At 45.9% G+C, this 26,421-nt stretch overlaps 2 protein-coding genes across 8 annotated transcripts; one reads left to right on the top strand and one right to left on the bottom strand.

Annotated features, from left to right (window-relative positions):
• Positions 1–3,861: 3,861 nt before the first annotated feature.
• Positions 3,862–13,443, top strand: LOC111873533. The gene is made up of 4 exons (XM_023868315.1): positions 3,862–3,894; positions 7,623–7,734; positions 10,687–10,782; positions 11,344–13,443. Exons 3-4 carry the CDS (start codon positions 10,704–10,706, stop codon positions 12,081–12,083), a joined length of 819 nt encoding a protein of 272 aa, XP_023724083.1. The 5' UTR covers positions 3,862–3,894; positions 7,623–7,734; positions 10,687–10,703; the 3' UTR covers positions 12,084–13,443.
• Positions 13,444–16,290: 2,847 nt separating this feature from the next.
• LOC111873535 (mitochondrial thiamine pyrophosphate carrier) lies at positions 16,291–23,734 on the bottom strand. Of its 7 annotated transcripts, none has more exons than XM_023868318.1 (8): positions 23,650–23,734; positions 23,459–23,556; positions 22,191–22,331; positions 21,893–22,048; positions 20,741–20,920; positions 20,485–20,644; positions 17,660–17,829; positions 16,291–16,940 (listed from the first exon to the last, which is right to left on the bottom strand). In XM_023868318.1, the coding sequence occupies exons 1-8, from the start codon at positions 23,723–23,725 to the stop codon at positions 16,767–16,769; spliced, it is 1,155 nt and encodes a 384-aa protein (XP_023724086.1). In that variant the 5' UTR covers positions 23,726–23,734; the 3' UTR covers positions 16,291–16,766. The 7 variants fall into 7 exon arrangements, with proteins under 7 accessions (XP_023724086.1, XP_023724087.1, XP_033611000.1 ...); XM_023868319.1 differs by having other exon boundaries at positions 21,923–22,048; XM_033755109.1 differs by having other exon boundaries at positions 21,893–22,042.
• Between the last annotated feature and the right edge of the window lie 2,687 nt (positions 23,735–26,421).

Raw genomic sequence — 26,421 nt, 5'->3', positions numbered from 1 at the left:
TATTTCAGACAATTTGAAGAGAAATTCTGTCTCTAAAATGGAGTTCAAATGAATGCACGATTTTTAGTTACTAAATTTCATGTCTTAAATATTCCAGATTTACTGGATGCCACATTGACTAAAATTGTAGATGCACTGGAAACCATTCAAATGGCCTGAGTTCGAATCTGAGGGCTACCACATATAAATACATCACGCTTTGTGTAAACGTCTTGGAACGGCACGATACAGCCCTAGGTTCGACTCCAGAGGTTCTGGAAATGAAACTCAGTTGAAAAATCTCGTAATGGGATTAGAATTGTGCCAGGGAGGCGGGACTTCAGAACCAGGTTAAAGCAAATATGCTTTTGTTACACAGCTCATGTCAGGCGAACCAAAGCGTTTACCGGAAACCACTAACCAGCTGCAATATACAGGAGGGCCTTCTAGAGGAACTGGTAATAAATCTGACAGTGAAAATATCCCCTGCTTTACGAAACGTGATTACCCACGTGGCTGCTGACGTTGGTTCTTCGTTTGCGGATTTTTGTACCTTGAAGATGGAGGCGATTCGTTCCTCCGAAACGTCGGTTCACGCAAGAGCTACTCGGCACCACATCCCAGAAGACGGCCTTCTTCAAGGGATGTTTTTGTTCGCTGTGCCCGTCTGTTGCAGTTTGGACACAGGCTACTGCCGATGCAGTGGTTAGCAGATTTGTTTCGTGTCCCTGAGGTCCCTGGTTCTAGTCTCCGCTTTCAGTTCTGTTCTTCCGTCACTCGAATCGCGTATTTAAAGTAGGCCACGCTTTTTACATATTTTGTCAAATATACCTTTCATGTTAGGTGGGTCCCTGTCACCACGGCATGGCGCGTTCTCAGGTTGCGTATGGAGGAGACGCCCTACAGGTATGGAGGGTAGTTGCGAATATATCGAATAAGCAGTCGCGGACAGCCGACAAGGGGTGGCCCTCCAGCTTGGGGGTTCGGCGTGGGGCTAAACTCCTCACCGTAAAAAATTACTTTGTTACGAAAATGAATCTCGGACCTGGACGGATTCCTTGGATAAACGAACTAAGCTAAAGAAAATGGATATGAGATTTGGCACTTGGAATGGGGGAGACGAGGAGTGCACATAGGATATTGGTGGGGAAGCCAGAAGGAAAGAGACCACTGGGAAGACCAAGGTGTAGGTGAGTGGACAATATTAAAATGGATAGGATGGGATGGTATTGATTGGATTGATCTGGCTCAGGATAGGGACCAGTGGAGGGCTCTTTTGAACACGGTAATGAACCTTTGGGTTCCATAAAATGCTGGGATATTCTTGGGTAGCTGCAGAATTGGCAGCTCCTCCAGAAGGGCTCAGCTCCATGAGTGAGTGAGTAAGTAAGTAAGTAAGTAAGTAAGTAAGTAAGTAAGATACTTTTCATAGTCACACTCCTTTCAAATAGAGCCTGTGAAGATAACAAGGAACTAGACCATGAACGAGACAGAGCGCTTTGAATTAACCCAATGAAGAAACAAACATACATTTCATTGGCGATAAAGCGATCAAAGCGTGAAGCTGACCACTTAACGTCAATATGTGTGCCTTGGTTTAGAATGCGTGGACTTTTGCCTTCACGCCTTCTGTTCTCCTTCATAGCCTGATACTTAGCACAAGAACGCTGCAAAACACATTAATAATACAGCATGTAGACCCGTTGTTTCATAACGACCGCGAGACAAACAAGTATGCAAGAGCCGTTGCCGAGTAGCGGCTTTGCAAACAAACATGTTCCAGCGGCAACGGCAGCTTCAACAAGGAGGAGCGGAGCTTTGTACCAAGTCCTTGCCAAAGAGTTATAAACGGTACGCGTTTAGAATTTACTCAGCTGCCCCGTGTGGAGGCGGGGTCGGATACCTCCACCGGAGCCCTGTGAGTCGTAGGAGGCGACGAAAAGGACAGTCTCCAATCTGAGACAGTAAAATATGGTCACGAGTCCCACGGGTCTCGGACCCGAGAATGACGCCCTGACAAGGGCTAGCAGCAATTGTAAACGACAGACGCGTCCTCTCGTCAGAGAGAGCGCCCCACATCAACAAACCTGAAACTGCCTGACAGTAATAAAAATCCGACCATAAGCCCCAGACTGGCCGACTGACCGTCGGTCGTTAACATCAGATTCAGACTCAATTTAATCACGTGAGGGATACTCGCCAGCCGGTAAGAACGTTAGTAGAGGACATTGTTAGGATCCGTAACCAGGAAACGACTAGTGAAGGCATAAAAGGTAAAGAAAGGTAAAGCTACCCTTGTAACAGACCGTGAAGGCCCATGGGGTCGTGAGACGTCGAGGGTCCCACATTTTGTCTAGACAGTCGGCTCACAGATGGTGGTGAGGTTGTCAGCCTTACGCATCGGCCGCCCTTTACCCCTCCAGGAAGATTCAGGCATACGAGACTTTGTGTGTGCTGTAGTTACAGTGATCTGTAGAGTGTATAAACATGCGTCAAACGACTGGATGGACGCTCAGCACCAATGGCTGCGCACGCAACAGTGGACACAGGAACAGAGGAATGGTGTTTTCTGTGTTGCCCGTGCCTAGATGGTGTAAGCAGAACAATTAGTAGAGCGAGTTCAATCGAGTTGAGTTGAGTGAAGTGAAGTGAAGTGAAGCGAAGTGAAAAGAGAGTTGGTTGGTGAGTGTGTGAGTGCAGCTGCGGTTCCTTTCTTGTGAGCCGCTGGTATTAGAGGCTAGTAGCTGAGGCATGGTGATAGTTCGGAAACCCAGACTGGGGAACGTCTGCGGTTGGAAGCCGTTACCAGGCAGCGACTGGTGAAGACACAGCAGACAGAGAAGACTTAGTGCGTGCATTAGCGTTAGTGTTGGTGTTACTTACTGTTACCCTCTATAAGTGGCCAATAAAATCCATTCACCAATCCAAACCCCGTCTACAGTCACACACACACGTGACAGTAAAAGGTAAGGTAAAGTTGTCCTTGTGCTTAACTAATTAAGCATTACACCATGAAGACGTATGGGGGAGTGGATGTATAGAACCATGTATTCTTGACTTCGGCACTAGTTGGAGGTTAGTTGTCAGCTTCACGCTCCGGTCGCTTTACTCCCGGGGAAAGAACCCCCGGTATTCCTTGGATAGGAGGCTGGGTGGGCCCCAGAGCCGGTTTGGACGTGGAGAAGTGAATATTTTGTGCCTACCGGGACTCGACTTCCGACCCCTTGGTTGTCCAGCCCGTAGCCAGTCGCTATACTAACTGCGCTGTCCCGGGTTTATACACGTGACAGTACTTTATTTTTATATATATCTTAATATTCTTGCAATTAATACAAGAAGCAGTGGCGGACTCCTGTGAACGCGGTAACGAACCTTCGGGCTCCATAAAATACTGGTAATGTCTTGAGCAGCTGAGCAAGCGTTAGCTTCTCAAGAAGGATCCACCTCCATGCAGTTTGTTAGGAAGTTATAGTATCCATGGCTTGTTTTGAGGTGAGATGCTGGGCATTTCGGCCCAGAAGGTAGCGTTTCGGGTTTGTATTCGGGAAGTGTTGGGATCGGATCTCGACCGTGACACCGACTCTCTTAATTAAGGTTTTGTGACGTTATTTAATCCCCCAGCTGGGGATAGTGATTTAAGTTAGGCTACGGCCCATTCCATTCCATATGATCCGCTGTTTTCCAAACATCTGACGCCGTGAAGTCTGTTCTGAAAGCGTAGATAAGCAAACTGCAAACGAATAGAACAGATATGAAGAAGGGCAGTGTCGAGTGACGCAGCGGCTCTCAGCCTGCGAGACCGCGGCCCGGTTAAGCCGTAGCCCGACGAGCCCGACGGTGACACTGGATCCTTGCGTGGGAACAAGTGAAGTTACGCAGAGCCAACCGGCTGCAGCCAGCCAGCGACAAGCTAAGGTTGGTGCACAACACATCTCCCGTATCGCTACTACACGCCTTGTCTGTGTAAGGTTACGAATGGCCAGCATGTGCAGAAACATGCATCCGCAGCATAAACTGAACTAGTTTACGCGTATATCTGTCAGCAAATAAATTGTGCTTAACTAACACCATGAAGGCGTATGGGGGAGTGGGTAGTGGGGGAGAGTGCAGATCCACATTTTCTTGACCTCGACACTAGCTTGAGGTGATTGGTCAGCTTCACGCCCCGGTCGCTTTACCTCCGGGGAAAGAGCTCCTGGTGCCCATTGGATAGGAGGCTGTGTGGGGCCCAGAGCCGGTCTGGACGCTGTTGAGAAGAGAAAATTCTTCACTTTACCGGGACTCGAACTCCGATTCCTCTGCATGCAGAGTGGTGGGACTATCCATATCTCGGAGGGAGGAAACAGCAGAGGGCTAGAAACTGTACTCCTCACCGAGTACTCACTGCTGCGGCGTTCAAGGCAAGAGAGATGAAGTGCACAGAGCATATAATACGTGTGGGAGAAATGAGAAATGCATGCAAATATTTTGTTTGAAACCCTGAAGGGAAGAGACCACCTGCGAGACTCAAGCAGAAATGGGAGGATATTATTGAAATGAATGTCTAAGAAATAGTGTATTGTTGTGCGACACGCGATAGGGGCCAGTGGCGGGTTCTTGAGAAAACAGTACAATTAACCTTATCTACTATCTAATTTTCTTTAATTCGCTTAGTGGGGGGTGGAGTCCAACTGGGACCACTCGGCACGTCGGCCACTGATTGGTTGGCCTATTGTACCTGCCCCGGGTTAGTATGATGACGGAGAATTTGGTGGAATGAAGATTGGCAAGGGAAACCGAAGTACTCGGAGAAAACCCGCCCCAGAGCCACTTTGTCCATCAGAAATCTCACTTGACCGGAACCGGGATCGAACCCGGGCCGCCGCGGTGGGAAGTCAGCGACTAACCGCTTGAGCTATGGCGCTGCCTCTATCTATAGCTCTAGAGTCCTTATGGACCTTGGCCGCTTTTTCAGTTTCTTAAGCTTATACACAGTTGGTAGGGCTCCCTGGACGGGAGATGAGCCCATCGCAAGGCCGCTACCTACACACAAAACAACACAAACACAGAATAAAAGCACACACAGACATCCATGTCTCGAATGGAATTCGAACCCACGAACCCAAGTGTCTGAGCGGGCGAAGACGGTTCATGCCTTAGACCGCGCGGCCGGCCACTGTGAATATAATTAATCTGCGGGCTTCATAAAACGTGGGAAGTTTCCTGAGGAGGTGAACCCCCGCCAACGTCTCAAGCGGCATTCTGCTCCATGGGTTGGCTGCGGGCTTCTAGTCTTCAGACTGAAACTGACTTCCTCGCTCTGCATCCAGCCGAGCGCCGGGCGAGGTGAACCTCCGCCAACGTCTCAAGAAGGGCTCTGTCCCATGGGTTGGCTGCGGGCTTCTGGTCTGCAGACTGAAACTGACTTCCTCGCTCTGCATCCAACCGGGAGCACGAGGATATGATATTGTGCTGCGTGGTCAAGCCTATCAAACAACTCAGGGGGCTGTGATAGATGGGAATGGAGCAATGGTGGAATGATGAGTAGCGGGGCAAAACCGAAGAAAGTCCGAGACAGACTGCTCCAACGCCGCTTCGTCCACTACGAATCTCACATAAAGTTACCTGTGTTCGAACCCTAGTCTGCGCGGTAAGAAGGCAGTGTGTAACCGTCAGAGCCATGGCGCTTTTTTCTTCATTCTATTAACCTGTCGTAATTTGTTGTGGTCATATCAATTGGTTGTACCGCTGCGTATTTTGTGTTTTATTGGACAGAATCCAGGATTTGAGTACCTAACCGTCGAATGGTACGCTTATTGGCGAATTGAAAGGGCCTGGAGGAAGTGGTCGTGGCTTATTCGAGGTACTATACCGGCATTTGCCTGGAGGGGCTTAAGAATTCAAGAGAAACCTCGGACAGGATAGAAGGTGTCGCGTCCGGCATTCGAACAGAGCACCTCCCGAACATATGTATAGACCGTCCCCGTGATATATGGGACAAGCTGAAGTCCTGAGTTTCCGTGATCTTTAAGATACACGGCAACTTTCTTTCTGACTCTCTGTTCTCAGGAGAAAGTACACAAGAAAATAATTATGTAAATATACTTAATGCGCCATTTTCGTTGTTAACCACACAGGTATCTTATCATGTGCACCAAACTGAGGCGAAGACAGTGAAATTGTATTCCGCAGAAGAGGGAAAGAGGCCATATTTAGACAAACTTATGTTTTTACGCCCAAGAAATGGCTTCCAAGAATTCTCCGTAACAGGCTCCACGCTTTCCATATTTACAATTGGATTCGAACCCAGTTGACTCTACTTGAGATTCGCGGTGGACAAAGTGGCACATGTCGGACATTCTACAATCATAACCCACCCATCACAGCCCCCTGAGGCGTGCTGTAGACCTGATCACGCAGCACAGTATCACATCTTCGGACTTTGAGTTAGGGGCTTCCCCTCTGTCCCGGCTCTTGGCTGGTCACGTGAGTTTTGCATGCGGCATGAACATCTAAATCGCACTGAAGGTTCAGAAACAAAGTGTACCACCCGTGGCCTCGTCTCACAAGGGTCTGGGGTTTGTAACTCGGCTGCACGCCCCAATTTCTGAGGGATGCAATGGCCGATCTCAGAACTCCACGACATCGACATAACCTCGCTTCTGGTCACGCAATTAAACGGAGAGACAGGGAAACTGGAAAATGTAAGTAACATACATTAGAGAGAAGAGTAAGTGGTGTGTGTGTGTTTAACGACGCTGTCAGTGAACAGACTGCATAGCGTCGGATTATGACAGATGAATTGAGTAGAATCTGGAAGGAGGCGGGCATGGCCTAACAGGGGCACCATCCTTGCAGTAACCGAGGAAAACCACGAAACATATAATTCAGGATAGCCAGTAACTCGGCAAAGATTCGAAACGAACATCTTCCGAATAAAAGCGTACAGGGTTACTGGTACAGAACTGTTTGTGTTCAGTGAGACTGGTTCACGTCGCGTGTTGAAAATAAAAGGTAAGATAAAGTTGTCCCTGTGCTTAACTAATTAAGCAATACGCCATGAAGACGTATGGGGGGAGTGGACGTATAGAGCCATGTATTCTTGACCTCTTCACTAGTTGGAAATGGGGGCGTGCAGCCGAGTTACAAACCCCAGACCCTTGTGAGACGAGGGCACGGAAGGTAGACTTTGTTTCTGAACCTTCCGTGCGACTAACTGCGGCGGATTTTAGGTTTTAATTGCGAATGCCTAACTTACGCAATGCGCTGCGTGGTCAGGCCTATAGCACACATCAGGGGGTGCTCCGGCCGCTTTACCCCCAGGGAAAGAGCGTCAAGTACCCACTGGGTAGGAGGCTGGGTGGGCCCCAGAGCCGGTCTGGACGATTTGGGGAAGAGAAAATTTTTGACCCTACCGACCCCTCGGTCGTCCAGCCCGTAGCCAGTCGCTATACCGACCGCGCTGACTACCGACTACTGAATCTCTGATGGTAACGTAACAGCATGACAGAGTAGCACTTTGCGAGTGTGAGGAATTGAGCCGCGGACCACGGTTTGAGCGACTGACGGAGGTGACAGAAGCATTGCGAGACCTCTAGGCGTCTCTGTTCCAGAAGAATAGAAAAGATGACCTGCTTAATGCGACTCTTTCTCTTTCGTTCCAGCGACTCGGAAACAGTCGGTTTCTCCGCCAGAATCAGGCAGTCACTTGGAGACGTTCATCGCGACCGCCGCCAGAGCCCCTCAGCCCCAGTCTCGGATACCAACAGGCGTCAGGTGAGTGCAGCCCGTGGAACCCCATTTCATGTCCTTGTGATTGTTCTCATGTGCTCAACATTTAGGGAGCCGGTCACAGTGGCCGCGCCGAACTGTCTTCGCTCGCTCCAACGCTTGGATCGTGGGTTCGAATCCCACTCAAAGATATTTCAGGTTTTTATCAATTATAATTTAACGAGACTGAGGGCACGCGGTTGCGTAGTTGGTCGAGGCACTATGCTACAAGCCGGGAGGTTTCGATTTCGATTCCCGACGACGTAATGCATTTTTCAATTGACCTAATCCTTCCAGCAGCACTATGGCCCTGGGGTCGACTCAACCTCTAACAGAAATGAGTACCAGGAGTCTTTATGGGGGTTAAAGGGCGGCCGGTACGTAAGGCTGACCTCACCGCCATCTGTGAGCCGACTGTCTAGCGAAAATGTGGGAGCCTCGACGTCTCACAACCCTATGGGCCTCCACGGCCTGTTACAGGGATACCTTTACCCTTAATTTAACGATATCTTAGAAATTTCTATGGGGTTTCGAGAATTATAATCAATTTAATTTTATAATATAACTTTCCCAGAATATCCCGTACTTCAGACACACCCCTCAGAGGAGAGTCACCCACATTTTTCAACCCACTGCTCTATGCAGTTACTTACTAACTCTAGTTTGACCAGGCTAATTCCTGTTATCTCTGGCCGATTAAGCGTCAGGAGATTAAAAGCCGTAGTGAATCTGACAGGGGCTGTCCAGTGATTGAGGTTAGCTCTTTCTAAGGGACCCAGCTGAGAAGGTGTCTTCCCCCACCTTCCGTCAACTGAGGACGGAAACAGAGCCAGTTTCTGAAACGTATTTTCTAGTTTCTAAATTACCGGACTCTGGACAGAGTTAAAAAACCCAGTAATTCTGAGTGTTATACACCATCGTCAGAACCATCTATTCCCTGCTACGTGTAGATACTCACACTGACGGTAAGTCAAACTGACTCCATGCAGTTGAGCCCTTCTTGAGAAGCCGCCAGTCGCTCAGCTACTCAAGAACTTCCCAACATTTTATGGAACCTGAAAGTTCATTACCGTGTTCACAAGAGCCCTCCACGGGCACAGTACGGCTGGAAGGATTACGTTAATTAAAAAATCCAATGACCTCATCAGGAATCGAACAGCGACCTTTCGGCTTGTAGCATAGTGCCTCAACCAGCTATGCTACCGCGTGCCCCCAAAATAAATGTCTATACATTATATACTGTTGAATATATGCTCGAAAACCGCACCACATGAAAAATATAAAACATTTTACAACACAGTCCAGAGTCGATACAGGTTTGGGTTCAGAACGTGGAAATTAGAGATTCGTTATGATCCCCTTTCGTTAGACTGTAAAGATATTTAGGTTCCAGCTGCCACCGTACTCACTGGTAGGGAACTCCAATAACGAAGTATTTTGGGAGTCGCGGTGTGAGTGTGTTTGAGAACCACTATTTTAGGGGGGGGGGTCGAGCAGTAGACGTTCCGAGTGTTGAAGCGACACAAGAGGAACCATGTTGTTCTATTTAGAAAGCCACAGATGTGGCCGGATTGGGGCTGCCACCGGAAGCAGATAGAAAGAGGTCGCTCGTCAGAACAAAGCGAGATCTCTGGAGCATGGAGTCTCTGCCCCACACTCTCACCTGAGGATCGCGGTATGTACGCTGCTTTACAAGCAGGAGCTACGACATGACGGGGCACGCGGCAGCTGGAAGGTTTCGTGTTCGAGTCCCGATGAGGTGGATTTTTTCAATTTACCTAATCCTTCCAGCCACATTATGGCCCTGTGGTCGACCCAGCCTCTAACAGAAATGAGTACCAGGAATCTTCCTCGGGCTAAAGGGCGGCCAGCGCGTAAGGCTGACAACCTCACCGCTATCTGTGCGCCAATTGTCTAGAAAATGTGGGAGCCTCGACATGCCACAGCCCTATGGGCCTCCACAGCCTGTTACACGGAAAGCTTCACCTTTTTACCACGCCACGAAGGCGTATGGGCGGAATGGAGATACAGCTACGTGCATTATTAACCCCTGGCCGCTTTAATTGTTTATTTAACGACGCTGTCACTGAGACCATACAGCATCAAACTGTAGGATTAGCGAATCATGAACTGTAAGGGGCGTGGAAGGAGGCGACCCCGGAATTTGTCTGCAAGTGTTCTTCAGATATGTTATGGATATCTTCCGTCCTTCCAGGGGCCTTTCGGTTGATATTTTAATGTGGAGCCATGTCAGATCTCATCCTGTTTCTGCATTGTTCAATGAATTCTGTTACCCGTGGAACGCATAGCTTTCTCGCAATTTCTTGATTTCACACGATTCAAGAGGCTACATCCAGCAATGCCCCTCGCGACACGGATTTCTGTAGCAACCTCGTTATGTTAGTTTTATTCATCGCGTCTGCGCGTATGTGTGTCGTCTGAGTAAGGAAATGCTTTCTTCAGAATTAAGTTCTGCTAAGTAAGAATGCTTCAAACTGTTCCGCTTCCACGGAGACACACAATAAAATTATACGTGAAAGTTGTATAAGCGCATCCACGCAGACCTCCTGGTCTTCGGCAAAGTAGGAAGGGGTTTGTACAGGTGTACGTAACCGGAGCGTGTTTGCAACTCCCTCACTCTGTACCCAGCCAACTGGAGGATCACACACGAAGCTCCTACATTAAAGACCAAGTGAAGTTCGTGGGTTCGATTCCCGTCGAAGTCACGGTTTTTTTTTCTTCAAAATGTGCTGCCTGATCAATCCTATCGGACATCTCAGGGGACGGTGGAGCAGTGGTGGAAGCATGATTACAGGGGAACGCCGAAGAAACTCAGAGAAACCCTACCTCGGTATCACCATTTCATTGTAAATCCCACTTGAATTAACCAAAGTAAGGGATGGTGGCGTGTGACATGTTACTGACCAAAAGAATCATGCAGCTGTCTCTCATTTTCAGACCTGCCACCGACCGCGATGGCGAGAACGTGGATAGTGTTCCTCCTGGTCATGTCTCTGCCACATCACATTCTGGGAATCACACGTGCCACCAAAGGTACGCAATGCATGACTGCTCTAATGATAAACAAGATTATTATTTTGGAATGGGGAGCGCGCGGTAGCGTAGTTGGTTGAGGCACTATGCTACAAGCCGGAAGGTCGCGGGTTGATTCCCGGTGAGGTCACTGGATTTTTCAATTGACCTAATCCTTCCAGCCGCACTATGGCCCTGGGATTGACTCAGCTTCTAACAGAAATGAGTACCAGGAAGCTTCCTGGGGGGTAAAGGGCGGTTGGCGAGTAAAGCTGGAAACCGCACCGCCATCTGTGAGCCAACTGTCTAAAAAGTATGAGGGTCTCGACGCCTCACAACCCTATGGGCCTCCACGGCCTGTTGCAGGGATAGCTTTACCTTTTATTATTCTGTACAACATGGCAAGGATGGGAATTAGTAAGGAAACCTGAACGAAAGAGACAACTAGGAATACCTGAGGGTAGATGGGAGGATAATATTAAAATTGATTTTAAGGAAATAGGACGGAGTGATTTCTCGGTTTAAGTACATAATATTTTGAAAAAAAAAAAACTACTCAAACATGTTTAATTATATCCCCAGAAGAACGGATCATCGGTCATCCCGCACCTGGGTCCAATCGCTGTGCGTCAAGGGTAGAGAGCCGAATGGAAGCCATGAAGAAAATCCAAAACTCCAACTCTAACGGTGTCCTCGGCTCCAATAACGCGCTAGTGGATCTAACTGGCTACGCCCTACACCAGCCAATGCGATCGGCGCCCTACGACATGTACGTCACCAACATGAGAGTTCACATCCCGGCAAGAACGAGCTGGTTCCGCATTGACAAGTGCCACTATGACCCGCACAACGCGAGTGTGGAGACCAGACTCACATTCCGAGACCTGAAGGTGAGCGGAGTGGTCAAGCTTTATGACGAGAAGGCTGTGCTCCAAGACCCGTTGCTTCCTATGCCTACCGAGACTTGCAACATGACTTTACGCCTGCGGCAAGCCGGTCTCGGAGTATCCGCGCTCCCACTGCAGGTATCTAGAGGTCACATCGAGCTCCAGACTTCTGCCCACTTTGTGAAGCCACAGTTTGTAAGTGTACATGCTTACGGCTGTCAGCCCCCCAGCAGGGAACACAGGCGCAGTGCAAACATCAACACGCCTCCTATCTTCAAGAGAACAGATGAGGGCGACTTCACGCAAGAAATTGAGGACGTGTTTCTGCGAGGAATCCAGTCCCTCCTCACAAGGTACATGGAGAAACAGCTGCAACCTGCACTGAAGGACACTCTCATGGCCAACATGGGATATACAATCTCGTACGGAAGATAACTTTTGGCAAACTGCAATTCCTACTCGTACCAGAAGTGTTCAGACACCATGGTGGATGGTCACCGTTCCTCCTCCGTACGTGGGAGGTCATGCATTAGAATCCTGGCCCACAGACATACACTGAAGACTAGATTTGGTGTTTCCCTTGTGTACAGTTCAACAAACCCCCAACTTTCATTTGAGGCTGATGTAACTTTTAACGTTTGTACCTTCCTACACATACTTCAAATGGAGATTATTTCATGTAAGAATTCTCTTAATCAAATACTGAAAAATGTTGTGTTTCCTTAGGCTTTTCTCCTTTGTTGAATTTTGCACGAGCAGCAAGACAATACGATGAAGTGTATCGCATTAACAAAAACAAGTTTGTGTCAATAATGAACTCAAATCTAAACGTTCACTACAACTCAAAGAGGACTTAGCTTTGATGGCATTTTCCTAATTGTAATCCGTGCTTAAACGAAGACACTGAAGCAGCTTGAGATGAACTTTCAAGAAGTGTCATGGAAAGAAACAAATCAGACAAAAGAAACTACAAATTATTAAAAGGAAGAATTGATGATTACAAAGAAACTGATCAACCCATTCCTCTGCAGATGGGACAATGTCAACTCCCAAAATTTGACGCTTCGGTACAATCAAAACAGATAAAAGATTTGAAGTTCTTGTGGTCGTAACCATGAATATTAATGTCTTCTGCAATGTGATGCCATGTAATCTGGTTTTTAAGAATGCTTCAGAGGACAAAGCTGCCTCCATTTTCAAGGTAGAAGAGTAAGCAGAACTGAAGAAAAACAATGATATTTCCAGTTTATTTATTTTCATGTTATTACATTACTCTGTTATTTATTTTTATATATCGTGTCTTTGCTTTGTTCACTTTCTCGACATCTTACCTTTTACCTCTCTTCACACAGTGACACAGTTTCCGTGCACTTTGCACCAAGAGCGCTGACATAACGCTCTAGAATCACATTCTTGTGGTGCTTGGTTTGAATCCTGGCTATCCTTCCTGTGGCTTTTCACGGTCTTCTGAGTCCTTCCAAACAGATGCCGGGAGAGTAGCTCGCCTCCAAATACTTTCCAGTTCACTACTTATCATTCTATTCAATGCTACTCAGTCTCAACAGTGACATGTTGTTACATAACCCACAAAAGGAAACATCTGCTTCAACTCCACTCCCCCTGGCTTGCTCTTAGGCCCTATCATGTTCCTTCTTTCTCTTCATCACAACCACTGCTTCCTGCATGGCTTACTGATGTACCGCAAAGATGGAGAGAGCAGGCTCTTTTGAACTGCTGCTGGTACCTTCCTACCAGACTACAAGGCATTACACCCAGACAGCAATCTTGAGATAAAGACATGTGCGTACACCATTCAGACAGCGGCCAAGAAGTTGGATGTCATGAAACTAATCTCTAGACAGTTCTTATATTCTTGCACCGTTACGTTCAGCAGACATCAGCGATTATATCCTGCCATACACAGATGAATTATGAAAATATTACGCATGTGATACTGTTCATCTTGCTTGATGCCGGCAATCTTAGGCTTATGTAATGTATATGAATCATATCGCAATAAAGCCTTCTGAGTAGCCAACACACTTCACATTTAATCTTTCATCATCCATGCATCGCACACGTGATGCAGACCTAGCGTCACTGTTTTCAATACGAACATTCCCCAAGACAGAATTAAGCTGCCCGTGCTGTAGCTGCAGGAGATCTGAATCCCCTATTCCACACACACTTATTTCAAGATATTTTAATATATTCTTAAGCAGCTGTATCAATAAAATCTGAAACTTTCAAGCAGCAACACCATAAATCTACTTATAAAGCTACTGAGTCATGAATCTGAGGTTACGACCGATGGCCAGTCTATCTTGGAACAAAGCACCCAACTGGGGCTTATGACCAGATTTTTATTACTGCCAGAAAGATGCGGGTTTGTTATTGTGGGGCATTCTCTCTGACGAGAAGATGGGTCTGTCATTTAAAACTGCTGCTGCTGGCCCTTGTCAGTGCAGTCATTCTCGGGTCCAAGTCCCCACCCCCACATGGGATCTCCTGAATATAAAGCTATCTGTATTACTGTTACATATTTATACGATATCTTGAAAGCAAGTCCCACAACTGGCTCCTAAACAAAAGGGGACGGTCCAGGAGCAGGGCTCCAAGCTTTATCATCCCGGACAGGTGGTGTCAGAGCCTCATTAGTGGAAATGAGGGTATGCCACAGGAAGGTGAGGTTGGCAGTTGAACAGGATTGGTTACTGGAGGTGCAACCTGCCCCTCAAAAAGGGAAGGCAGTTTGGGAGAACCTCTGAAGTGATGGAAGGGATTCTGCTTTGTAATGTGCGTAACATGTCTCAATGTGGCTAAAACTGGACATGACGATGAGAACTGCTACTTGTACTCGTACGTATCTACCAGACTACACGGTGTCATTTCACAGAAGGCTGTAGCCTTGATACCACACAGAAAAACTCACATTTCCCTTCCTATCCTACATACACATTTCCAGATCTGAAGAATACTGTCTTCCAGGATGTGACACCGTGAAGTCTGGTACAAGTGTACCCATGTGTTAGAAGCCTTGAAGCCTTCAGCTTCAAGAGCACAGACATAATATTATTCAAGTGTAGCTACAATAAGAAATGAAATTCTTAGAGACAAATTTATTAACACAGAAGAGACACAATTCCTGTGGTTTGGCCACCTAAAACAATGTACAGTAGTGCACCGAGAAGTCTCTTACAGTTAGAATTCAAAGAGAACAGAACTATCGGATGACCCACAGTAAGTTAAGAGCCAGAAATGGAGCATATGAAGAAGACAGGAAACAGCTGACAAACATGGAAAGGCAAGACTGGCGAGAAGGGGGGGGGGCCTCGAAGTTTAGGATTCAGAATTCATGAGGAGTAAGTCACATAAGTTTGTTATCAGTTAAATACATATTTTATTAGCTCAGTAAATGCATGTGACTACATATGACTAGCAACTTGTAAAATTGTGTAACTGGTGCTGTGCGCAGTTCACAGGTGCCAGGAAGGCGGAAAGCCAGGCATCTGCCCACTTCCCCAGACTTTTTGGAAAAATATAAGGAAATAAAAAAAAAATAAGAGCATTAAGAAAAAGGTAAAGCTATCCCTGTAACAGGCTGTGGAGGCCCACAGGGTTGTGAGACGTTGAGGCTCCCAAATTTGAAAGACAATTGGCTCACACGTGGTGGTAGGGTCGTCAGTCCCAGGAAGATTCCTGGTACAAGAACTGAAAAGAATTATTATTCTAACCTGAGTACTCTAGGGAAATCAGTTGAAATGGTTCTGCATGGCTTAAACCTAAGTCTGTAAGCAAGTCCTGGGGTTGACTGGGCCTCTAACAGAAATGAGTACCAGGTATCTTCCTGGGGGTAAAGGGCAGCCAACCCATAAGGCTGGCAACCTCACCACCATCTGCGAGCCAACTGTCTAGCAAATGTGGGTGCCTCAATGTCTCATAACCCCATGGGCCTCCACGGTCTGTTACAGGGATAGTTTTACTTTTACCAGACTTACAATAACCTTCTATGAATATCTGCTGGATCTTTAATAGATTCTGGTAACACATGATTTCACACAGAATGTCTACTACTTATACTGAGTATTGCCCTGTGCAAGTTTCTTAACATTAAACCACTTCTAACAGCATTTCACACATGGGATTAAATACATTTCAACCAAATCTCATTAAGTGTTCACCTGGGAGCAAAATATCTTGAATAAGTGTGGTGCATAACCGCAAAATACATCTTAATGTCTTATGCAATTTTCTTTTCAACAAATTACAGTATTTCTATTGAACTACGTATCATTAAATTCGGAATTACTAGGTTTTTGGATTTCGTCCTTTGTCTGGTATTCTAAAAACTAGAAAACGCAGTATTTCCAAAATGGTGTGTTTTATAGTTTCTAGAATACCGGATGAAGAACGAAGCTCAAGACCCCCAGTAATTCTGAGTATTTCACACCGTCGTCAGAACCCTTTAGAACCTATACTGTTAAATTATCTTCACCAATGAATAAGTATGACAATTATATTTTCCAAACAAATGTCTTTAATATGTAAGTTTTGAGGTTTTCACGGCGATGACAATGAAGAAAGTCGTCTTCTGCTCTGCTATTGCTCTCCGCATTCCAAGCCATTCAACTGCTCTGAAGATGGAGGCGCTACGTTCCTCCGAAACGTCGGCCGAAACGAAGAATACACGGTGCCTAAACCCAGAAGACGACTTTCTTAAATGTCTTTAATGTTATTAGTTATTCTTTTCACACAGCTTAAAAACAATTCACAGGGTAAGTCCCCAGCATGAAGCTGTTCAGGCAAAGTTCTGTCACGTTACAACAGTGAAAAGGTTATGGGAGAGAAATCAAACAATTCTGAAGTTAAGTGTATGCATAACCCAATAAATGTGTACTTTCGTGGGCAGTGCTTCCATTTCTGGCAGTACACAGCTGTATATAGTACTTGCACTCTTTTCTTCAAGAAAATAAAATCTCTCATATTAAAAATAAATTAACAGCATTCTTTGAAAATAATCACACACTGTTTGATATACTAAGTGTTTTCAATGTTAAACATGTACCACGTACACAGTATGCCCTCTTTTAATTGAGTGCCCTACATGGCTTACAGGCATTAACTGTGGGTCGCAGCAATAGCCTGACATGCTTGTTCGTATATACAAAAATGTAATGCAGTCGTAACGCCAGCTTTCAGGATGCTCGGCCACATTCCTTTGTACAGGCCAAGCACTGTTTCATCTCTGGCAGTGCGCCACAAGCAATCCAGCAAACCGGAACATGTGAAATCCTGTGGAAATCATAGGAAACTTACAAAAATAACAACATCCAGTGTACCTTTGTAAATTTGATATATGTATACATGAAGGTAAAGCTGTCCTGTGGGGCAGTCAAGATATAGCTCCACCTTTCTTGACCTCGGCACTGGAGAGAGATGGTCAGCTTCCTGCCCTAACCACACTATCCCCAAGGAAAGAGCCCCTGATACCCACTGTACAGGAGGCTGGGTGGACCCCAGAGTCAGTCTGAATTCTGTGCAGAACAGAATGATCTTATGCCCCTACCAGGAATCAAATACCAATTCTCTGCTATCCACCCTGTAGCCCACTGCTGCACCAGTGGAGCTATCATGACTATCTCATTAAATATACCTGAAATAAGTAATTTTTTTCTAGTAAAACAAGAAGCCCCTTCGTTACGTATCCAGTGCCTGGTCAGACACGAAGCACCCAGCTTAATGACAGAGGAACTGATAAACGTGTTGTCTGGTCAGGGTTATCGCATACCTCAAGGAGCAGTGGCAGATCAGTAGACACAATGGTGGAATGATGATTAGAAGGGGAAACTACAGGAATTGTGGGGTAAAACCGGCTCCAGTTCCACTTTGTCCACCGTGAACATGACATGATGTCTCTCAGGACTGGTAGGACACCAGTGCCCAACCATGTGGGCTATGGCATGGCCCACTTTACCTATTATTGTTACCTAACATGTACCACTGATGCATACCTTGCCAAATCCGACCCTGCCATGCTGAAATCCCTGAATCTGGAGCCGTTTCCTGGCCACGTCAAGCGGATAGACAAATATCTTGGCACCAATGCCAGCCAGAGAACCACATACGAGGGAACCCGTCCCAGAAACATACACATACTCCTCTGTTTCACCTTTCGGCTGTACTGGAACACACAAAAAATACAGAAATTCTGAGAAGGATGGATCCCAGACAATAACTCATGGCATGGAAAATGACAAAATTAATGAATCTAATATATTTATATAAACAGATTATTTCTTGTAACTGACCATCTATGCTTATCACACTTTCTTTATAAATCTATTGCCAGATGTGTTTCTGCTTGTTGGCCATCTTTAGTGCATCTAAGATCATTGCTTGTAAACCACTGCCACTTGTTACACATCCTGTACCCATCACCTATTGATGTTTATCTTATGAGAGAGAAAACAAGCCCAAACACATCTCCTATAGGATTTACATATAGAGGTGTTCGGATCAAAGGTATCCAAAATAAAAAAATTATATCTCAGAAACTAATTGTCATATACGTATCCGGTTTATGTCATTGGAAAGAGAAACTCTTAATGTTTTCTTTCAAGCCTGGCTTGTGCGCATGTGCCAGCTGGTGCCTTTCGGCGAGCTCAGTAACAATGTTGACACCATAGGAACAGGTTCAATGCATGTTCTGGCTAGCAGAGTTGCAATCTCTTAGGCTGTCCAGTGTCATGTTAGAATGCAATATAGACGTTAACCTCCTATATGGAAAAGCATTTGGTTCTGGGACAACAAACTGAGGACTACAGGGAGTCTGCTTCTGGAAAGACAGACCTCTGAAGAAAATGTCAATTGCATTAGAGAGGCATTCCAGTAAAGTCTGTGAAAAAAAAAAAACATTCATGCTGCTAGCTTATATTTACAAATTCCAAGTTCAACAGTGCACCATGTGGTACACAAAAGGCTCCACCTATGAGTGTAGTGTACAAGATTCAAATGATTCATGCAATAAAATTGAGTGACTAAGTAGCCCACACAAACACTGTGGACATGATAGAAAGAATGGACATATCACCTGATTTCCTCTGCCAAGCATCCATCTCGGATGAGGCGACTGTCCATGTCAGTGGAGCTGTAAACAAGTAAAACTGCAGGATTTCAGGCACTCAAAATCCACATGGCACATGTAATTTGGAGAGAGGTGAGCCAGCTTAATGCACAAGTTGATTGGACCGTTTTTCTTTTCGGAAAAGTCTGTGACCGGACATTTGTACTTGGACATGCTGGAGCTGAATGCACTGCCCCAATTACCACCTCAGACTATCCTCCAATAAGATGGGGCACTGCCACATTTCTGTCACGATGTTAGGAATCCCCTGGCCAGAGATGGCTGGGTGATGGATCGGCAGAGGTGGACCAATTGCTTGGCCTCCTAGGTTGCCAGATTTAACCCCATTGGATTTTTTCTTGTGGGGTTATGTGAAGAACACTGTCTATTACGTTAAGCTCAATGACCTTTGACACCTGAAGGCCACATAAGGGACGCTGTGGCTACGGTAACACCAAACATGCTTCAGACAACGTGGAATGAGGTAAAATATTGTCTGGATATTTCTCATGCCACCAAGGCAGCCTACACTGAAATTTATTGAGAAAGTTATATACTCAGAAATTAAACTTTAATAGTTTCCCTTTGTAATGGTGTAACTCACAGCTGTGTATAATAAAGGTTTCATGATATATAATTATTTTATTTCGGATACCTTTCATCTAGACACCTGTGTATATATATATATATAAAACTGTCATAAGTGTGGATAGTTAGTGGTAGGAAATAGCCTTAGGGGGCCCACACACGTACGAGTCTGGCTCGGCTCGGGTTTCAATGAGCCAAACTTGTCCGTGTGGGGGTCGCCACACTCATACGTGTGTGGTGAAATTAATCCGAGCCCGGCTCCTTGCCGAGCCGGACTTGCGAGTCAAACTCGTTCGTGTATGGGCCCCCTTAATAATACATGCCACAGACATGAATTTAATCAAATTTATGTAGCAGTTCAAATTTCAACAGGAAACTGTAAAAACTTAACTTCAATCAAAACATCTAACTTGAAGAACTTGACGAGTTCTGGTATAGCAGCTACATTTATGCCAGATACTATGCTCAAGAGTACAGACTTTTACAGGAAATGTTTCGGGCAAAGGCTGCCTATGAAAGCAACAAACTATTTCCATTGTGGCGAGTCCCTCTTGAGCAGCCAACGGCTATTCAGTCACTCAAGATACTCCCAGCAGTATTCACCAAGAGCCTGCCATTGTTCCCTATCCTGAGCCACATGAATCCAGTCCACCCCAGCCCCATACTTCTCTAAGATCCATTCTAGTGTTATCGTCCCATGTACTTAATGTCTTAAGTCTTCCTGGTAGTCTGCCTCCTTTGGGCTTTCTACCAAAACTCTGAACGAACTCCCATGCGTGCTATATGCCCTGTCCTCTCACCCTCCTTGACTCAATCATGCTAATAATAAAAATAAACTTTGTTAAAAATACCTAAGCTCTTGCTTTCAACTGGTAAAAAGAGCATCAAAATGGCCACCGTCCGGTTAACTACCAAACAGTTCTTTCAGTCACAACGTGATCAGCTACAGCAGTCACAGATAACAATTACTGCATGAATTCTACTATCTTGCTTCCACCTGACACCTTGGCCTTGCCAGGCCTACTCTTTAACCTTCTAGATGGAGGTGATACATTCCTTGAGGACATCAGCAGACTCCTATCGAAATACAGGGCATTAAAATAGACTAGACTGTGCTGCACTTACCTAGATCTTTCCAGACAGTTGTCAGAATACTGTAGCATGCAAATTGGGCGCCAGTATGTGGCGCTATCTGTATGAGGGTGGGACTCAGCCCCTTAAAAAATGCTCTTGGTCCTTCGGCAGTGTAAATCGTGGTCAAGGCTTTGGGAATACTCCTGTACACCTAAACACGAACAATCCACAATAAGAGACAAACATTAATCTACTATGATGTCTCAACAATTACCAATCAATCCTCTGTTTTACACCAATCACCTACTTTTTGATCACCTTGTGCCACAAGGCGAGTGCGAACAACATCTGATGGGAAGGAGAACACTGTTGCCAAAGTCCCTGCTATGCCACCACACACAAAGTGAACTGCAGGACGATAAACATCTCCACGGAAATGTGGCAACAGATACCAGGTCTGCTGTGTAAGGACTTCAAATGATGCAAACTGGAATAAAGACATACAAAATACAGGGCGCTCAGTTAGGGAGCAAAACGTTGCAACACTGCTGACCCGGCCCAACATTCCTCACAGATTGCTACTGTAACTGCTTATAGCAGAATGAGTCATTAGTGCTCATAAACGCTCGCTGTTACAATTACAGTTACAGCAGCAATCTGTGAGGAATATTGGGCCTGGTCAGCGGTGTTGTGAAGTTTCCTCCTTGATTTAACGCCCTGTATAATGTGGTAAGCATTAATACTCTTATGGAGAGCCCCGGTTTCTAGGCACGCTTCAGTCTCAAATTTGCCCACCAGAGAATAAAAATCTCAATCGTGCTACAAATGCTGATTTTTCAGAGGGGGGGTTGCTAACAAATGCTTTTGTTTTGCGTAGTGGGACAGAAACAATCTGATTCAGCACACTCATAAAGGTTGGCAGCACTGCCACGAACCAACTTTTCAACAAATCCGGCCTCAGAAATCACATACAAACAGGCGACCCAAGCAGCTTAACTTTCCAGGCATGCTGTCTGTCATACCAGGGCTCCCACCTATACAAATTTACTTGCAAAACAAGGCCAAGAGTTCACCACTCCGGACTTTCTGCAGGAAGGACATGGCACCAGAATGGAATTTTTTAAAATCATGATTTATGAAATTTTGTCACTGAAAAAGTCTGTCCACTAAACAAAATCCTCATTCTTGTCTGCGTTCACAAAACTCTTCCAAATTCTCATCTCAGAACAAAAACAGTCATTCTTGTACATGCTTACAAATATCTACAAACAGAACAGGTAATGAACATGCAAAGCACTCCCCTTGCTTAATTAAGCACCAGGAAGACACGTGGAGGAGTGGAGGTACTCCTAACCTTGCCACTAGATGGAGGCGAGAGGTCAGCTTCAAGCCATGGCTGCTCAGCCTAGTCACGACACTGGAGGCTATCTTTAAACTGGGGATTCCAAATGCACTTTACCTGTACAACCCCATACACAATAGACAGCACCTGAGCAGGGACATGCCCCTTCCATAGAGCTGAAAAACCCTCCTCCTTCACAATACGATGTGCTGCCTGGGACACACTCCAATACTTTGCTTCTCTGCACGCATGGCTAAGTGGCTCAACCTGAAGCTACCAAATAAGCATGGCTCACACACCACGAGTATACAGATAAATGTAAAAATATGAGCTGTCAGTTTGTGTGTGTCACTGTGTAGTCTGGTAGATCATTACCAATGTTTCGAGAGTGAAATTCTTCTAACTTCAGACTTACCTGGAATCTAATCTTGATAACGTCAAAAGGTTGACAAAGAAATCTTGTAAGACCACCGCTAATTGCTCCTGCCATGCCATGCTCTCCTTTGCTTAATTTCTTCTTTGCTTCTGGGTCAAACCCAACCATAACAATGCTACCCTATAAACAAAGCGCGTTCGATCAAGAACATAATAAATTACACATTGATTATGGCAATAACCTATTCAAAGTTTGGAAACTTAGCAAATACAGACCTGCCTGGTATCGATGTAGGATATAAAAAGAAACTAACATACTTAGTTTTAAAATAAACTTGGCAGTATTATATGGATGAAAAAAATTCATGCCGACATCACAATAACACACTATCGGCCTAAGTTAACACGCCATTCATTATAAAACAGACGAATCATATTCACGATATCACATTCTCTTCCTCTGACCCGTGTCTTGCCCCCCAAAAAATGTTCCATAGTCTTCAATTATAACCTACAACATTGGCAGTACCTGAACAGAGTCGAAATATATTGATTTATGTTGGCGAACCTGAGACCGCCACCAACTCCTACATGTAAAATTTCATTGCATAAATCTTAATTGTCCAAATCATTACCACATTCCAAACTGCCAATATAACTGCCATTCTGCAAGCTTAAAGCATCCATAATTATATCCATTGAAGGACAACTCATTCTGGGTAAAGAAAGGTTCACAAAATATCTAATGTGGTGAAATTAATTTTTTTGTTTATCCATTGCCGCATACAGCATATGAACACATTTCTGTTTCTGCTGGTAAGAAATACATATATCTGCACTCCTTTAAATAAAACAAACAATTAAAAATATCTTCACGGATTAGGTTATTTGGTGATGGGTTTGGATTGCTTACTAAATCTACTGAACTTCCACAACTCGTGGCTACAACTTACAACACCGCTTCCAACAGGTCTTCCATTCTGCGTGCATAATTATTGCCGCGGGGGGAGCCAGTATATCGACTGGCTACAGGCTGGACGACTGAGGGGTCGGAATTCAAGTTCCGGTGGGGGTAACAATTTTCACTCCTCCACGTCGTCCAGACCGGCTCTGCGGGCCACCCAGTCTCCTATCCAATCGGTACCGGGGGCTATTTCCCCGGGAGTAAAGCGGCAGGAGCGTGAAGCTGACCATTCATCTCCAGCTAGTGCCGAGGCCAAGAAAATGTGGATCTATACATCCATTCCCCCATGCCCCTTCATGGCGTAGTGCTTAATTAAGCACAGGGACAACTTCACCTTACCTTACCTTCAGAACAATTTTCCTGCGAGCTGTTCTGGGATTAGTTTCCGGCTTGCTGCTTCTTTTCCCCACTTTTCGACCGTGAAACTGGAAGCAGTACGTTCCTACGAAACTTCTATAGTATTATGATATATCGCATCACATAACAAAGTCACGGAAGTGAGAACAATCTGATACTTAAATGCAACTTAGCTAACCTGTGACACACCTGAGTACCTGACCCTTCCCTGCACTCAATTCGCGAACTCTCTCTGCACTCACAGGCTGATGCATGGCTGTCGTCATGCGATGCCCCATGCGCAACAAGGAAATTATTTTGTTATTAATACCAGTGTAGATAGCTGCAAACACCACTGATAACAGAGCGACGCTGACGCAGAGATTTGCATAGAGTCGGCACACTTCAGCAATCGGCCTGAAGACCGCTGACGCCTGTCCAGTCCTGTTTCTCGTTGTGTTCCGCAGTCTCTCCAGGCAAATTACCGGATAGTACCTCGAGCAAGCCATGGCCACTTCCTTCCAAATCACTTATTATCCTACCATTCAATGCTATATACTGTCACGTGTTTAGGTGTGTGACTATAGACGGGGTATGGATCGGATATTAGATTTATTCACCACTTATACACACCACTCGCAATTACACGTAATTATAGCGCTATTGCTAACCTCCACACATTACAAATCGCCACAGCATCCGCTAAGCCTTTTCCAGCCTGCTGTGTCTTCATCAGGCGTTTCCTGGCAACGGCTTCTAACTTACCGAGTTCAGGTCCTCTTGTCACAGCCACTTGTGCAGAACTGTTGTCAATTCCCTAAAACCCAACTAACAACTATCTCGTTGCCTTCTCTTCTCAATTTCCCTTGCCGAGCTCAACTGAGCTGCAACCTTCAACTGACTCAATGAACCTCTCGGCCCTACAACGTCAGTGTCGTCACTTGTTCAATGTTGCGAACATTTTCATTATCATCATTTGTATTATTTCTGCTGGACCATTCCTCCTGGGACACCTGTATATATACACCGCAGACTACAGCCACGTCGGGTGCAGTGACCCTGAATATACTGGGGCCAACATATCCTGTCACTCAGAGGGTCTGCACCTTCTATGGGACCTGAAGGTTCTAATGAACCCGTCACTACACCTGACCCTGAGCCAGACGAATCCAACTCGATATTGCTGTCTTCTGGAATGCAACGCCATGAAGTCAGGTAGATAGGTATCAATGTTTCGGAATAAGCTGCGGCCTCCATCTGCAGGGAAAATTACATTTATCCGTATGCTTAATTCAGCACCGCGACGTGGAGACGTGAGGGGGAGTAGAGGTATAGCTCTACGTTTTCTCAGCCTCAGCAGTAGACGGAAGTGAGTCGCCAGCTTCAAGACCCGGCCGTTTGCTCCGGGCGCCTCAGGTACCCAGCGGATATGAGGCTGCGTGGGTCCCAGGGCCGGTCTGGACGCTGTACAGAAGAGGAAATCTTCTTGCCCCTGCCGGGAATCGAACCCCGGCATATTACACGAACATTTATGAACCGAGGAATGAAGATGTCCCAATCAGTATCACTTTATGTGCGTCTAGTCCGTGATGCAAAGAGGAAAACGTCAAGTCACTGTTGGCTACATGACCTTCACATGCACCGGGAGTGCACAGTGGGGTAAAGAAAGATACATTCCATCGAATCAGGGACGGATTTATGGGGCAGTGGGCCCGAGCCTCCACAAAAGAGAAACAGAATCCACAGATGTTACTGAGACAATTTCTTCTCTAAAATCATTAAAAGACCGCTCGTATTTTTAATTATTATAAGAAATAAGGGGGCGTGGGAACTGTAAGCTGAACATGCTGTTAGTGACGAGGGCCCCCACGACTGCACCGAACGGCAAGACACACAGAACGCACTGCATTCGACTGCTGACGTAACAAAGAATATATTGAAGCCCATTGCTTCGGGCTTATATTCCAGACACGCTTGCTTAGAATCTCGGGCGGATACAGAATATCCCAATAATTTCGTTGGTTTCCACAGAACCTGCAGGACAACGACGGGAGAGTACCACGTTACAGGTTTCACGGGTAGGGATTTTATGGAAGGGCTGAAATGATAAAAGGGCATGTTCCTGAACCGACACTGCACAGTTCTCTTTCATTTTGACGTTCCATGGGACAATAAAGGGGAGGGGCGAACTTGAAAATTCTACGTTTTCCAAGAATTTTGCAACTCCAGGAGAAATGTTGAGAAAAAGGCGTCCCTTTGAAATGGATGATAGGAAAAACACTCCGTGTCCCGTAGTCCGAAAGCGAACTATACCGACTGAGCGACTGCCGCTTGTCGGAGAAGTTGGTGCCAACTTTAGCGGATAGAGGGTGTCGCGTGGTGAGCGTAACGAATCCCCATGGTCGTTAGTTTCGGTTTTCTAGACCGGAGCCGCTATTTCCTTGAAACAGCTCCTCAATTATCCACACGAGGCTAAGTGGACCCCGTTCCAGAACCACTACTTCTCAGAATATCTGGTAGCGCCGAGAATCGAACCCGGACCTTTGGATCTGTAGCCAGGAACTCTGGCCACTAGACCACAGATGCAGTCGTAGAAGTGGATGATTCGATTACAAAAATTAATCTCGGATGCCCGCGATACTCGGAGAAGCATTCCTCACGCGTTTCTGTTACTACAGCACTGAAGTCTGTTTCAGAACATCTCAATCTGTTACAGACCAACTGTCCTCTTACATTTTAAAGCAAAATTAAAAAGCACTGGGCATAAAACATCACCTTTATACCGAGGCTACAGAGTGCAGTCGCACTAACCGAAACCCTCCATATCTCCCTTGACCTGTTATGCCTTCCCTCTCCCAGCGTACGTCCTCTCCAGTCACTCCACATATGCCGGTCTTAGCGACATTGGCTTTGGGCTGGTTGACATAGGCCAGAGAAGGCTGGATGGGAATACAAGCGACGCCGAGCGCGT

This window comes from Cryptotermes secundus, unplaced genomic scaffold (genome assembly GCF_002891405.2).
Source record: "Cryptotermes secundus unplaced genomic scaffold, Csec_1.0 scaffold395, whole genome shotgun sequence".
NCBI lineage: Eukaryota > Metazoa > Arthropoda > Insecta > Blattodea > Kalotermitidae > Cryptotermes > Cryptotermes secundus.
This window is presented reverse-complemented; position numbering and strand designations above follow the sequence as displayed.

Excerpts from the sequence above, each read along its gene's own strand:
- LOC111873533 (XM_023868315.1), top strand. The coding sequence starts at position 10,704 with ATGGCGAGAACGTGGATAGTGTTCCTCCTGGTCATGTCTCTGCCACAT. Across the intron at positions 10,783-11,343 it reads AATCACACGTGCCACCAAAG|AAGAACGGATCATCGGTCAT; the intron begins GTACGCAATGCA and ends TTATATCCCCAG.
- LOC111873535 (XM_023868318.1), bottom strand. The coding sequence starts at position 23,725 with ATGCATCAGCCTGTGAGTGCAGAGAGAGTTCGCGAATTGAGTGCAGGG. Across the intron at positions 23,557-23,649 it reads GGTACTCAGGTGTGTCACAG|GAACGTACTGCTTCCAGTTT; the intron begins GTTAGCTAAGTT and ends GAAGTTTCGTAG. Across the intron at positions 22,049-22,190 it reads TTATCAAGATTAGATTCCAG|CTTCAGGTTGAGCCACTTAG; the intron begins GTAAGTCTGAAG and ends CTTATTTGGTAG.